Source organism: Pan troglodytes, chromosome 23 (assembly GCF_028858775.2).
Source record: "Pan troglodytes isolate AG18354 chromosome 23, NHGRI_mPanTro3-v2.0_pri, whole genome shotgun sequence".
NCBI lineage: Eukaryota > Metazoa > Chordata > Mammalia > Primates > Hominidae > Pan > Pan troglodytes.
Genome location: NC_086016.1, coordinates 42415306 through 42427763, shown reverse-complemented (window position 1 = coordinate 42427763; position 12458 = coordinate 42415306). Strand labels below are relative to the sequence as shown.

The 12458-nt window shown below is 55.8% G+C and overlaps 1 protein-coding gene across 17 annotated transcripts in view; it reads left to right on the top strand.

Moving 5' to 3' along the window:
- Nucleotides 1–12458, top strand: part of MRTFA (myocardin related transcription factor A) — a 224572-nt gene that overhangs the window by 204310 nt on the left and 7804 nt on the right. For 13 of the 17 annotated variants that reach the window (XM_016939226.4, XM_016939225.4, XM_063807876.1 and 10 more), the window contains 6 exons: nt 775–936; nt 6164–6339; nt 6860–7009; nt 9428–9681; nt 9952–10123; nt 11141–12145. In XM_016939226.4, coding sequence (XP_016794715.2) covers nt 775–936; nt 6164–6339; nt 6860–7009; nt 9428–9681; nt 9952–10123; nt 11141–12145 — 1919 coding nt within the window. The remainder of the gene's footprint in view (nt 1–774; nt 937–6163; nt 6340–6859; nt 7010–9427; nt 9682–9951; nt 10124–11140; nt 12146–12458) is intronic. The other 4 variants (XM_063807877.1, XM_063807879.1, XM_063807874.1 and 1 more) reach the window with 1 other exon arrangement.

Sequence of the window (12458 nt, the reverse complement as noted above, 5' to 3'; positions counted from 1 at the left end):
GCATAAATATATTTATTGTTTGTCTAGTGGTTTTTTTTTTTTTTTTTTTTTTTTGGAGACGGAGTCTTGCTGTGTCACCAGGCTGGTGTGCAGTGGCACAGTCTCGGCTCACTGCAGCCTCCACCTCCTGGGCTCAAGCAATTCTCCTGTCTCAGCCTTCCGAGTAGCTGGGACTACAGGCACATGCCACCATGCCTGGCTAATTTTTGTATTTTTAGTACAGACAGAGTTTCACCATATTGATCAGGCTGGTCTCGAACTCCTGACCTCAGGTGATCCACATGCCTTGGCCTCCCAAAGTGCTGGGATTACAAGCGTGAGCCACCACGCCCAGCCGTTTGTCTAGTTTTGAGCTGTTTTTGGGGCTGGAAGAGAACTTTTCTAGTCTGAGTCTCAAATTTTGCAGACAAAGGCACTAAAAACCAGAGCAGAGATGTGAATTGCCTCAGTAACACAGCAAGTTTGAGGGAGAGTGGAGACCATTCTGTCATCTGTTGCTGCTTCCATTCTGTAGCTCCACCTCAGAAAGTCTTCTGGGCTTGCCTCTGCCTGGTTATAATTGTGTGTGACTGTGCACTGCCTGGTCACAGTGGGAACCCCTTCTCTTGTCTTTGTGAAACTTCAAGACAGGCCACTCTTCTCTGCTTGGAATATGCTTACCGTTCTGACAGTCACTTCTCTTGCCCAGGAGGAAGGAGAGCTGCTCTGGAGTTCCCGGGGCAGAACCACGTCCACTCATATATCTTCCTGCACCCCTTTCTCTCTCATGGGCAGAGACCTCGGCTGAGCCATCCCTCCAGGCCAAGCAGCTGAAGCTGAAGAGAGCCAGACTAGCCGATGACCTCAATGAGAAGATTGCACAGAGGCCTGGCCCCATGGAACTGGTGGAGAAGAACATCCTTCCTGTTGAGTCCAGCCTGAAGGAAGCCATCATTGGTGAGGAGGACCCAGCCACCCTGTGTGAGAGGCAGCTGAGATGCAGGAGGGGAGGGAGTGCCAGGCTGAAGCAGAATTGGGCTGAGGCTCTTGACTTCTTAATCTTTGACTTCCTGCTTAGCCTTGGGAGAACCAAGGCACAGAGTTTGAGAGCCTCATGCACAGGTTGTATGAACTTGGGATAGTGCCTGTTGCTTTAAGCAACAGGGACATACAACAATAAATAATAACAGAGGCCTTGCTCTGTTCACTTTCCATCTTTGTAAACTCGGGTTGCTTCCTCTTTCACAGAGTAGATAGATGTCAGGATCAGTGTGTGTGAACATGTGGAGATGCCAGCAATTAGAAATCTGTGTCATACTCTTTATTAGTGAAGTCTCTTCTTGGAGACTGGCCCTTTCCACGGATATTTCACTCAACAAATACTGATGGACCCAAACAGTGTGCTAGGTGCTAAGGCCACAGCCCCACAGGGCAGACCAAGTTCCTATGTCCTTATGGAGCTCACACCTAGGAGCAGGTAACAGGCAGGTGAATAGGCAGGATAGAGAAGCTGTGCTGGAGGGAGCACAGGGTACTTTGGAAACACAGAGGAGGGTCACCCAACCTGGTTGCATCAGGAAGGGTGCAGCTGTCAGAGGAGGTGACAGCCAAGCCTGGGGCTGAAGGATGAGTAGGAATTCATGAAAGCGTGTGGGAGAGGGTGGGACGAGGGAGGAGAGGACGGTGCTCCAGGCAGGGAGAACAACCCTAGGACCTGATGAGAAGGCACTGGAAGGGAGGGTGTCAAGATGAGAGGTGGGAGGCCAGGTCCTCAGTGATTTGGTAGTCTGAGGCGGGAGGATCACTTGAGCCCAGGAGTTTGAGACCAGCCTGGGCAACATGCAACATAGGGAGACTCATCTCTACAAAAAAAATCAAAAAATTAGCTGGCTGTGGTAACACACACCTGTAATCCCAGCTGCTCAGGAGGCTGAGGTGGGAAGATCGCTTGCGTCCAAGAGTTCAAGGCCGTAGTGAGCTATGATTGTGCCACTGCACTCTAGCCTGGGTGATAGAGTGAGACCCTGTCTCAAAAACAAAAACGAGGTGGGAGCAGTAAGCACAGTTCAGGACGTGCAGGGCCTCTTGGCACACTTGGGAGTTTGGACTTGATTCCTTTAGTGTAAAAGGGAAAAAGCCGTTTTTCTCTGTATTTACACTCAATACAGAATACTTCTGGTGTTGGTATTCTGGCATGGTATTACCCCACATACCAAGCAGTTCTCCAGTGGACACCAGCTGGGTGTCCTCCATTTCTTTTCAGATGCCATCTACCTGCAGATAGCGTCTGATCCCACAGGTTGAGGACTCAGTCCCACAAGACTTAGCCCCACTTCCCATGCTGGTCCCAAGCCCCAGATTATTTTACATTTGCTTTTAACGAACTAGCTATAGATTGGGGTTCCCATACCCTCTCCTTGGGCTTGATAATTTGCTAGGATGGCTCACAGAACCTGGGGAAACACTTCACTTAACATTTGCTGGCTTATTGTAAAGGATGCAGAGGAACAGTCAGAGGGAGGGACGGATGGCACAGTGTCGTGGGGTGCCGGGGGAGTGGTGGTATTGGAACTTCCCTGCCCTCTCCTGGCCTTCACCCTCCCAGTAGCTAGAGAAACTCATCAAATCCTATTATCCAAGAGTTTTTATAGAGCTTGATCTCAGAGCCCCCACTCCATGTCCTACATACCCACCCCCACTTTCCTGGAGGTTGGTGGATGGCGCTGATATTTCCAGTCCTCTAATCCTCTAATCACTTGGTGTCTCTGGTGACTGGCCCAATCCTTAGTCTCTCCCAGATTATCACATTAGCATAAGCTCAGGTGTTGTGGAAAGGGGCTTGTTATACATAACTGAAGATACTTCTGACCTTAAGGAAATTCCAAGGGTTTTAGCTGCTCTGTGATGAGAACTGGGGGACAAAAACCAAATATATTTATTATCCTACTCTTAGATTTTGGTGATAATTGGTACAGACATGTCTCCTTCGCTGCGGTGGGCCCAAGATCCGATCCCTGACAAGACAGCACCTGCCTGCCCCTCCTGAGGCAGCTGTGCCTTCAGAGAAAGAGGCTCAGGGTTTCCTCTAACATGAGTTTTAGTTTTGGGCAGAGGGGAAACACTGCAGCAGACCCCCAACGCATGCTGAATTAGGCTTTGGGCCCTGATTAGAGGTGACTGGCAGTTTCTAGGGCCTCCTCTGCATTGTAGCCACCCTACTGGAGGCTGGCCCACACTGGGCCTGGAGGAGCCCTTTCCCCATGTTGATACAGTAGCTCTTATAATTCACAGATTTTCCCTGGCGTTCATCCTGCCTCATCTCAGTGGTTTCCTCCATGTATTCCTCAGCAGCCCCTAGTTATAGGCCAGTGTAGGGGCCAAGCCAGTTCTGGATGCTGCAGCCAGCCACAGTCTGATAAATGTGTGCTGAGACTCAGCAGTGTGCCAGGCCGTGTGAAGTCCTGATGTCACAAAGATGAATAAAATATGACTTGTGCGCTAAAAGAATTCATGTAGGTCTGATGTGAGAAGACTAATGTATAAACAACTGATTTCTGAGTCTGGTTCCCAGTCAGATGCCAGTGCTGCCTGGTAGGAAGGCCATGGCCCTGTGACATTGTCTCTGAGTCACCTGCCTTGTGCGACTGCTTGCAGGATCACACACGATGATGGATGGTCCTTGGCACCTAGAGAGACTCACACAATGGTTGCTGCTGTTGTCAGCAATAACACTCATTCTAGACCAGCTGGCAGCTGCTGTAATGGACAGTGTAACAATGGATATGTGTGTGTCAGTGCTGTGGGAGCTCAGCAGAGGGACTTCTCTCAGGGATGGGGACAGGTGTTGGTGGCCAGGGAAGTACCCACACTATAGCACGTCTGGGGGCAGCTTGGAGGCTGGGTCAGAGTTTGCCAAGTGGAAAAGGTGCAGAGGTACAAGAGGGAACAGCATGGGCAGTGGCTTGGAGGCCTGGCTGAACACAGCTTGTTTGTTTGAGGAATTTGGCAATGGGGTGATTGTTGGGGACTTTAAGGAGCACAGAGCATCTGCCAGCAAAAACCAGATTGTACAGTTGAGTAGGAGAGAAGGAGGTGGTGATGGCAAATGTAGCTCATTTGGTCAATAGTTCTGTGGAGAAGGAAAGCAGAGGCAGGTGCTGGCTTAAGGAGGGATTTTCAGGCTGGATGCAATGGAGCAGGTTTTTGGGCTGAGAGGAAAGAGTCAAGGAGATGAGAGGATGGGCACCTTCAGAGGAAGAGGAGGGAGGAGGACGAGGAAATGGAACCCTGGCTGAGGTGGAGGTTTGGCTCAGATAGGAGAGGCAAAGCTGGGAAGGAAGTTTGGCTCAGATGAGTGGGAAGGAAGCGGGCAGTGGGAGAAGGGGGAGCGGACCGTTCTGAGGCCTGAGAAAAGGGCTGATGGGGGTTGGGGTCTTCCCCACACATCTAAGCTCCCCATCCCACCCTTCCTCCAGGCCCCTCAGTTATCGTCAAGGTTCACTTTAAGTCCTGTCCTCCAGGAAGACTTCTCTGAGTCTCTCCTCAGTGTGCCCTTAGCTTCTGTGTTTTCTCTCTAGCAGAGCATTCACTGGGCTCCAAGGCAACTGGACCATAAACTCCTGGAGGGCAGGGACCCCATCTTTGTTCCCAGGATGTGACTGTGAGTGGAGAGAGAAATAGTCTGTAGTGACCCTGGCCTGTACCAGCCCTGGGTTTTCCACAGTACGGCCAGCAGCTTCCTTGGGTTGGACTAATCTGGGGGAAGCTACAGTTCCTCCACCCTTGCTCACCGTTGTCAGTACTGGCTGCCATGGGGCTGCTGTCCCAAATCAGATGCCGTTGCTGGGAGTAGGAGATTGTGGGGGAAATCTAGCCATGTGTCTGGCATGAAGTACAAATGGTCAGCAAGCCCTGTTCTGTGTGTTGCATACTTGCCCCTGTTGGGACAGATGAGGGGACAGAGGAGCAAGCCACCACCACAGTCGCCAGTAAGGAAGAAGCTCAGATGCATCCTTCCCAGGTCCTGAGGGAGGAGAGAGCCTCAGGTCCTGGCCCTGGCCCTGGAGGGCAAGAGCTCCTAGGAGAGCCACTGCAAGGACAAACCCAGCCTGAGCCGTTGCACTTTGTTCCTCTTCCTTATCTGGGGTCTTCCCACACAGCATACTTCCCCAGGCTTGGGCGGCAGCTCACCCCTGCCTTCACCACTGCCTCAGTTCCTTCTGTATGGACGGCAGATCAGCTCAGAACCTGCCACCCCCACCTCTTCCCATGACAGTGTTGAGCCGGTGGCTCTGACAGTGACTCCTGAAATAGCCTCCTTGCCTCTGTTCCCATCTTTCCTTCCCACTGGGACCCCATGGAACAGAAGCTCTGTGCTACGCCCTCCTCCCCTGCCTCTGCTTCCCAGTTGGCCTCAGAAGGACTTGCATTCACAGTCATCCAGAGCTTGGCAGTGGGTCAGGCCAGGCAGTGACAGCCAGTAGGATGTTTTCTTCTGGTGCCCCACCTGCCCAGGTGTTGGGTCTCTGTGAGCCACTGGCCTCTAGAGGAGGTCACCACACCACCTCCATTTCACCTGTGCAGGCAAACATCCCCTTTCTGGGATACCCTCCATCTGAAGCCCAGAGCCAGGCTCCTTAGTCTGTTCCTGGCCTCTGGGGAATTCAGCTACACTCACAGGGCTGTTACCCAGGCTCTTCTGGTCCCTCGTTAGCTGGTTCAGAGCCCTCACTGCACCATCTGTAAGCATCATGGGGGAAGAAGAGAGTTTTGTGCAGTGTGGGATGAAGATACAGAGTACCTTTAACAATAGGGAGACGGTTGAGGTAGAAAGGTAGCCCGGGTCTCCCAGGGAGGAGCAAGGGAGGGAGGGACAACTTGACATTGAAGACTAAACACAGTATAGAGTTACAAGCAAGAGGCTAAAGGAGGCGTTTGCTCGGCCCATGAGGTCACTCTGATAGCCTAGGAGGCCTTTCTGGCCTCTCTTGCAGGGTCATGATGATGACCAGAGCTTTTTTGGACCAAGAAAGCAGATTGGCTGCTAGTCTCCTCGGCTTGCCTGCCTCACGGGGCATGTGGGCTGTGGGCCAGGCACTCTGCCTGTGGCCTGCGAGCCAGGCCTGTCCCTGCTCACCTGTTCCCTGGGCTGGAAGTGGAATCTCACACCAGCTTTGGGTTTCAGTGGGCCAGGTGAACTATCCCAAAGTAGCAGACAGCTCTTCCTTCGATGAGGACAGCAGCGATGCCTTATCCCCCGAGCAGCCTGCCAGCCATGAGTCCCAGGGTTCTGTGCCGTCACCCCTGGAGGCCCGAGTCAGCGAACCACTGCCCAGTGCCACCTCTGCATCCCCCACCCAGGTGAGTGTGTGCTTCCAGATGCTTCCCCAGCTCCAAGGTGCTAGGGCTGCGCAGAGTAAGGTCTCTCTCCTGGGCCACGGGATGCCTCCTGCTCTGGCACAGGGAAGCCAGGGGGATGCTACCCTAGTTGCTTAGGTGCTGGCTGCTTGAGCTCCCCGGTGGTGGGAGATGTGGGCAGCGGCCCCTCTCCAGCAGCCAGAGGTCAGGTGGAGGACGACGCTGGCCACGGCTGCCTTGCAGTGGGATTGCAAACGTCACTGGCCCAGTCTGTATTCATTTATTTGGAGCAGCCTGTTTTTCTTCAGTATATTCAGTTCTGTGACCTTTTCATTGCCTTCTCTCTTTCCTAGCTCCTCCTTGCTCCTGCCACCCTGGGGGTTGCTCTTCTCCTCCTCCGGTCTCTGCCCACCATTTGCCCTCTGACAATGGTGGCGTCTGAGGACCCTGTGTAGGGTCAGGGCAGGCTGGGCACACCCTACCTGGAGGTGGCCATGTCCTCACTTCCCTTTTTCCCTCTCAGGTTGTGTCTCAACTTCCGACGGGCCGGGATTCCAGAGAAATGCTTTTCCTGGCAGAGCAGCCTCCTCTGCCTCCCCCACCTCTGCTGCCTCCCAGCCTCACCAATGGAACCACTGTCCCCACTGCCAAGTCCACCCCCACACTCATTAAGGTACATTTCTGCCAGTGATTGTACCCTCCCCTTCCCTGTGCCCTTTGGAGTCCTGCTGTGACTTCATTCCAGCTGTGGGGACAGCTGTAGAGGGTGTGGTGCGTGTCTTCTCCCATTGGTCTGGGAGTTTCTTCCCGTTCTGTCTGCTGTCCATCATGACACTGGCTGTTGCAATCATAGCCACCAATTATTCATGGCTATGGGCTGGCCCTGGGCATTCCAGGTCCTCATTCCTGCTCTCATCCATGAAGTCATTCCCACACATTATGTCTTGTTCACTCAACAACTCCGCAAGGCAGAAATAGAGCCCTGTGCTACAAGAGAGGAGCTGAGAAGTGAAGTGACGTGGCCAGAGTCATGCAGGAGGTGCCACTGAGTGGTGTTCTCCTCCTTCAAGGCCTGGCCTGAAATGCCTGCAGGAGGCGGGGGTTACCACTGTCGGTGTGGGGGACTCTGTGCTGGGCATTGCTGGCCTCATGGACTGAGGTGTCTACTGTTAAATTCAGCTGCACCAAGAGCTCATGCAGGGTCCTCCCTGCTCCACAGAGCTGCCTGGCCACCAGGATCTCACCAGGATCTCGGGGACCCCAGCCCCACACCTCTGCCTGGCCCACGCCTCCCTGACTTGCTCCACCTGCACCCTTTGTGCTCTGTCCTTTCTTATTCCCCAGGCTCTCTCCTCACACAGACCCTGTGCCTGTCTTGGCAACCCCTGGCCATCTGAGCCTCAGGAGAGGCTGACAGTCTGCAGCCTGGGCTGTCTGGTGCTCGTGCTCTGGCCTTAGTAGGCCCCACTAGCTCTGGGAGCTGCCCGCCCTTCTTGTGGCACTCCCTGGCTCTGTCCCATGGTGACATCCCCAGTCCCGCCTCTGCACATGACCCTGTCATCTCTGCTGCCTCTTGCTTCCTCCATGTCAGAAAGTCACTGTGGCTTCCTGAATGTCAGTCTCCTCTTTCAGGCCTTGGGAGCAGTGAGTGGCCTCTCCTCCCAGCCTACCCCTGCTTTCAGCACTGCCTGCCCGGGTGCTGCCTCCTCAGTTAGTGCCTGTCCTGCACCTGCATTCTCTTCTCACTGTCAGCAGGTGTCCCTGCTTTTCCCCCAGAGTTCCTCCAATGTGCTTCTGGTCACACTCCTGTTGCCTTCCTTTGCCTACCACGTTTGGAAGAAGAGTCTGTGTATTTTGTCTACACATCTCTTCAGTCACCTCACCAGTGTACTGAAACATTATCTTCAGGGGCCTCAATCCAAGTCCCATCCCCACCACTGTGCTCCTGGCCCAGCTGTTGGGGTTCCCTCTCCTTGGTTGTGCTTTCCCTGCCTCCCTTCCTCCTCCCTTTAATTGGGGGTGCTCCTTAGGTTCTGCCCTCTGCCTCCTCTCTGCCTCTGCCTGTACTTCTTCCTGCTCCCCAGCCTGTGCTCACAGGCTCTCTGCGGCTCTGTTCCCTTCTTCTGGGGCAATCCTGGCCCCATAGCCCCGGCAGCCCTGCCCTTTCTCCATCCTTCCCATGCTCCCAGCAAAACCAGAACATCTTCTGTGATCACTTCTCACCTGCCACATGTTCACTTTGTCTGTTCTTCCACTAGTGGGTCACCTGCCCAAACCTTCCTTTCAGTCCTCATTGCCACAAGGTCTAGACACCACCTGTTCCTACATCCAGCCTTGTACGCTTCTGTCTGCCATTCTCTGCTCAAAACTTCTCGGCTCTCCGTGGTCTCTCTCTGGCACTCGCTTGCTAACTCACCTCGTCCAACTGCGCCCTTCCTTGCTCCAAGAACAGACCTCCCATATATCACCTACTGGCCCTTCTTGGTCAGTTTGGGTCTTCTGACTCTCCTGGCCCAGTGGCTGTGCCAGCCGGAGGTCTTTGGGGGCATGAATAGGAGCTTTTGGAGTCCTGTGTTAGAACAAGAACAAGATCACATTGTGACTTTGGGCAAGTGACTTCTTTGAGCCTGTTCACCATTTTCAAGTAGACACGACAGTTCCTACCTGGCAGAATTCCGCCCAGCCCCAAAAAGAGCAAGAGAAGAGCAAGCAGCATTCTGGAGAGGCTTGCGTGGCCCCGTCTTTGGAAGGTGCCTGGTCTGGCGCAGCCCGAGCTCCATCAGTCAGCTGGGTTTTACCTCCTTGTGTTCACCCTGCTTGGGGTCATGGTGATGTCTGTGCTTGAGCTAGAAGCTTTTAAGTCGGGAGTCAGGCACAGCCCTCTTTGTCACTCCAGCCCCTTTCCTGGCACATTTCTGGGCACATTTTTGCTTTTCACGGGGTGTACGGTCCCACAGGGAAGAGTGGAAATGGGCAAAGTGTGGATGGGGATGTCTTCTCGGAAGCCACACAGGTGTGGGGAGAGTTGCCAGCCCCACCCCGAGAAGCCTGAGGCTGCCCCTGAATGGCACCCTGTCTCCTGTGCCCTCAGCAAAGCCAACCCAAGTCTGCCAGTGAGAAGTCACAGCGCAGCAAGAAGGCCAAGGAGCTGAAGCCAAAGGTGAAGAAGCTCAAGTACCACCAGTACATCCCCCCGGACCAGAAGCAGGACAGGGGGGCACCCCCCATGGACTCATCCTACGCCAAGATCCTGCAGCAGCAGCAGCTCTTCCTCCAGCTGCAGATCCTCAACCAGCAGCAGCAGCAGCACCACAACTACCAGGCCATCCTGCCTGCCCCGCCAAAGTAGGCACCCGCTCCTCACTGCCTGCCCCTGCCCTCCCCGAGCCACCCTGAGCCAGGCAGGTGCCAGGTCTGGTGGGGGTGAACCTCATGTCTTTAAGGACCCGCTGGTCTGGATGCTACAGAGTGGTCTGCAGGCAGGGCCACCCTAGCCTTTGCTGGGCCCTTGCCCCATGCCCATCTGTACCCAACCCTGCTGCCCAGGCTTGGGCTGCCACCTGCAGAGGCCACGGGCGAAGCTGGATGGGGCTAATTTCTGCCTTTTCTTCCCAGGTCAGCAGGCGAGGCCCTGGGAAGCAGCGGGACCCCCCCAGTACGCAGCCTCTCCACTACCAATAGCAGCTCCAGCTCGGGCGCCCCTGGGCCCTGTGGGCTGGCACGTCAGAACAGCACCTCACTGACTGGCAAGCCGGGAGCCCTGCCGGCCAACCTGGACGACATGAAGGTACATGGCCACTGGAAAACTTGAGCCACTGCCAGCCTGGCCCTTCCCACAGGGGTTGTCTGGGTGCTGGTTTTTAGGCAGGGAAGGCAGCCAGCCTAGGACCCACCGTCATGGAAAGCAGGGCAGGGCTTCAGGCTCTGGTCCCCATCAGACAGGGCACCTTGGACACAGCTCTGAGGCTGCCTGGAGGTGGTCATGGTGAATGACACCAGCTTCCTCGTGGTGGTTCCTGTTGTTGGCAGCACAGCCAGCATCTGTCCAGGCAGTCGCATGTCTCTTATCTTCCTCGACTTACGTGGTGCATGCAGTGTGAGAAGTGGGGATTGGTGCCCCTTTGAGGATGGTCAAGCTGAGGCAGTGACAGGAGGAGCTTGTCCACAGTCGCAGACCTGGTCAGTGTAGACAGGACTGTCCAGTAGCAACCCTGCCCGCATTTTCCCCTTTGCCGGTTAATGCAGAGCTCACTCTGCCGTTCAGGTGCAGTGTCTGCCTGGGAAGAGAGCGGCCTGTGATCAGGGCCACAGACTTGGCTTCCATCCTAGGGCCTTGGAGAGGAGTGGGTCATGCCCAGTGCCTTGCGTGTTTTCTCTGCCCCATCAGAAGGTGGATTGGACCAAGCTCTCCCTTGAGAACTTGTTCTCTGAACCAGGCTGGGCCCTACTTTCATGAGCTCAGTTTTCTCTTTGCAAAATACAGTCTGTTCCATTGAATATTTATTGAGCCCATGCACCATGCTGGGGGCTGGGGGCTGGGGACAGCTGTGGGCACCATGTACCAGCCCCCGTTGCCTGCATAGGTGGGGAGCATTTTAACCAGACCCCTGCTAGAGTGAGAACAATGAAAGAGAGGATGCTGTTGGCTCAGGTGGTGGGGGGCATTGCGCCCTCCAGGCTGCTGGAGGATTAGGGTAGTTGATGCATCTGAAGTGGCCCATGGGGCCCAGACTGCCCTTCTGCGTGGACCCAGTGCCCTGTGTCCAGCTGCCTCTGGCCTCCCTGACTCTTGACTGCCTTGCAGGTGGCTGAGCTGAAGCAGGAGCTGAAGTTGCGATCACTGCCTGTCTCAGGCACCAAAACTGAGCTGATTGAGCGCCTTCGAGCCTATCAAGACCAAATCAGCCCTGTCCCAGGAGCCCCCAAGGCCCCTGCCACCACCTCTATCCTGCACAAGGCTGGCGAGGTGGTGGTAGCCTTCCCAGCGGCCCGGCTGAGCACGGGGCCAGCCCTGGTGGCAGCAGGCCTGGCTCCAACTGAGGTGGTGGTGGCCACGGTGACCAGCAATGGAGTGGTGAAGTTTGGCAGCACGGGCTCCACACCCCCCGTGTCTCCCACCCCCTCAGAGCGCTCACTGCTCAGCACGGGCGATGAAAACTCCACCCCCGGGGACACCTTTGGTGAGATGGTGACGTCACCTCTGACGCAGCTGACCCTGCAGGCCTCGCCACTGCAGATCCTCGTGAAGGAGGAGGGCCCCCGGGCCGGGTCCTGTTGCCTGAGCCCTGGGGGGCGGGCGGAGCTAGAGGGGCGCGACAAGGACCAGATGCTGCAGGAGAAAGACAAGCAGATCGAGGCGCTGACGCGCATGCTCCGGCAGAAGCAGCAGCTGGTGGAGCGGCTCAAGCTGCAGCTGGAGCAGGAGAAGCGAGCCCAGCAGCCCGCCCCCGCCCCCCTCGGCACCCCCGTGAAGCAGGAGAACAGCTTCTCCAGCTGCCAGCTGAGCCGACAGCCCCTGGGCCCCGCTCACCCATTCAACCCCAGCCTGGCGGCCCCAGCCACCAACCACATAGACCCTTGTGCTGTGGCCCCGGGGCCCCCGTCCGTGGTGGTGAAGCAGGAAGCCTTGCAGCCTGAGCCCGAGCCGGTCCCCGCCCCGCAGTTGCTTCTGGGGCCTCAGGGCCCCGGCCTCATCAAGGGGGTTGCACCTCCCACCCTCATCACTGACTCCACAGGGACCCACCTTGTCCTCACCGTGACCAATAAGAATGCAGACAGCCCTGGCCTGTCCAGTGGGAGCCCCCAGCAGGTACCTGGGTATGGGAGGAACCGGGCAGGGCCCAGAGGAGGGTGGGAAGAGCGTCTCGCTACAGCCCTCTTGGGCCAGGGGCCCCCTCGTGCTGGACATTTTGTGTTTGCTTCATTTAATCTTCCTTCACCAGGGGGGTACTGAGACTTAGGAAAGTTAAGGGACCTGCCTCAGACCCCCTAGCTGTAGGGCGGAGCCATTGGTGAGCTCCCCACCTCTCTGGCTGTTGAGACTAGAACATTTCGGCACCTCAGCAGCAGGACTCCTGAGCAGCCCGTACCCAGGCTGGGCCTGCCCTAGTGCTGCTCTGTGG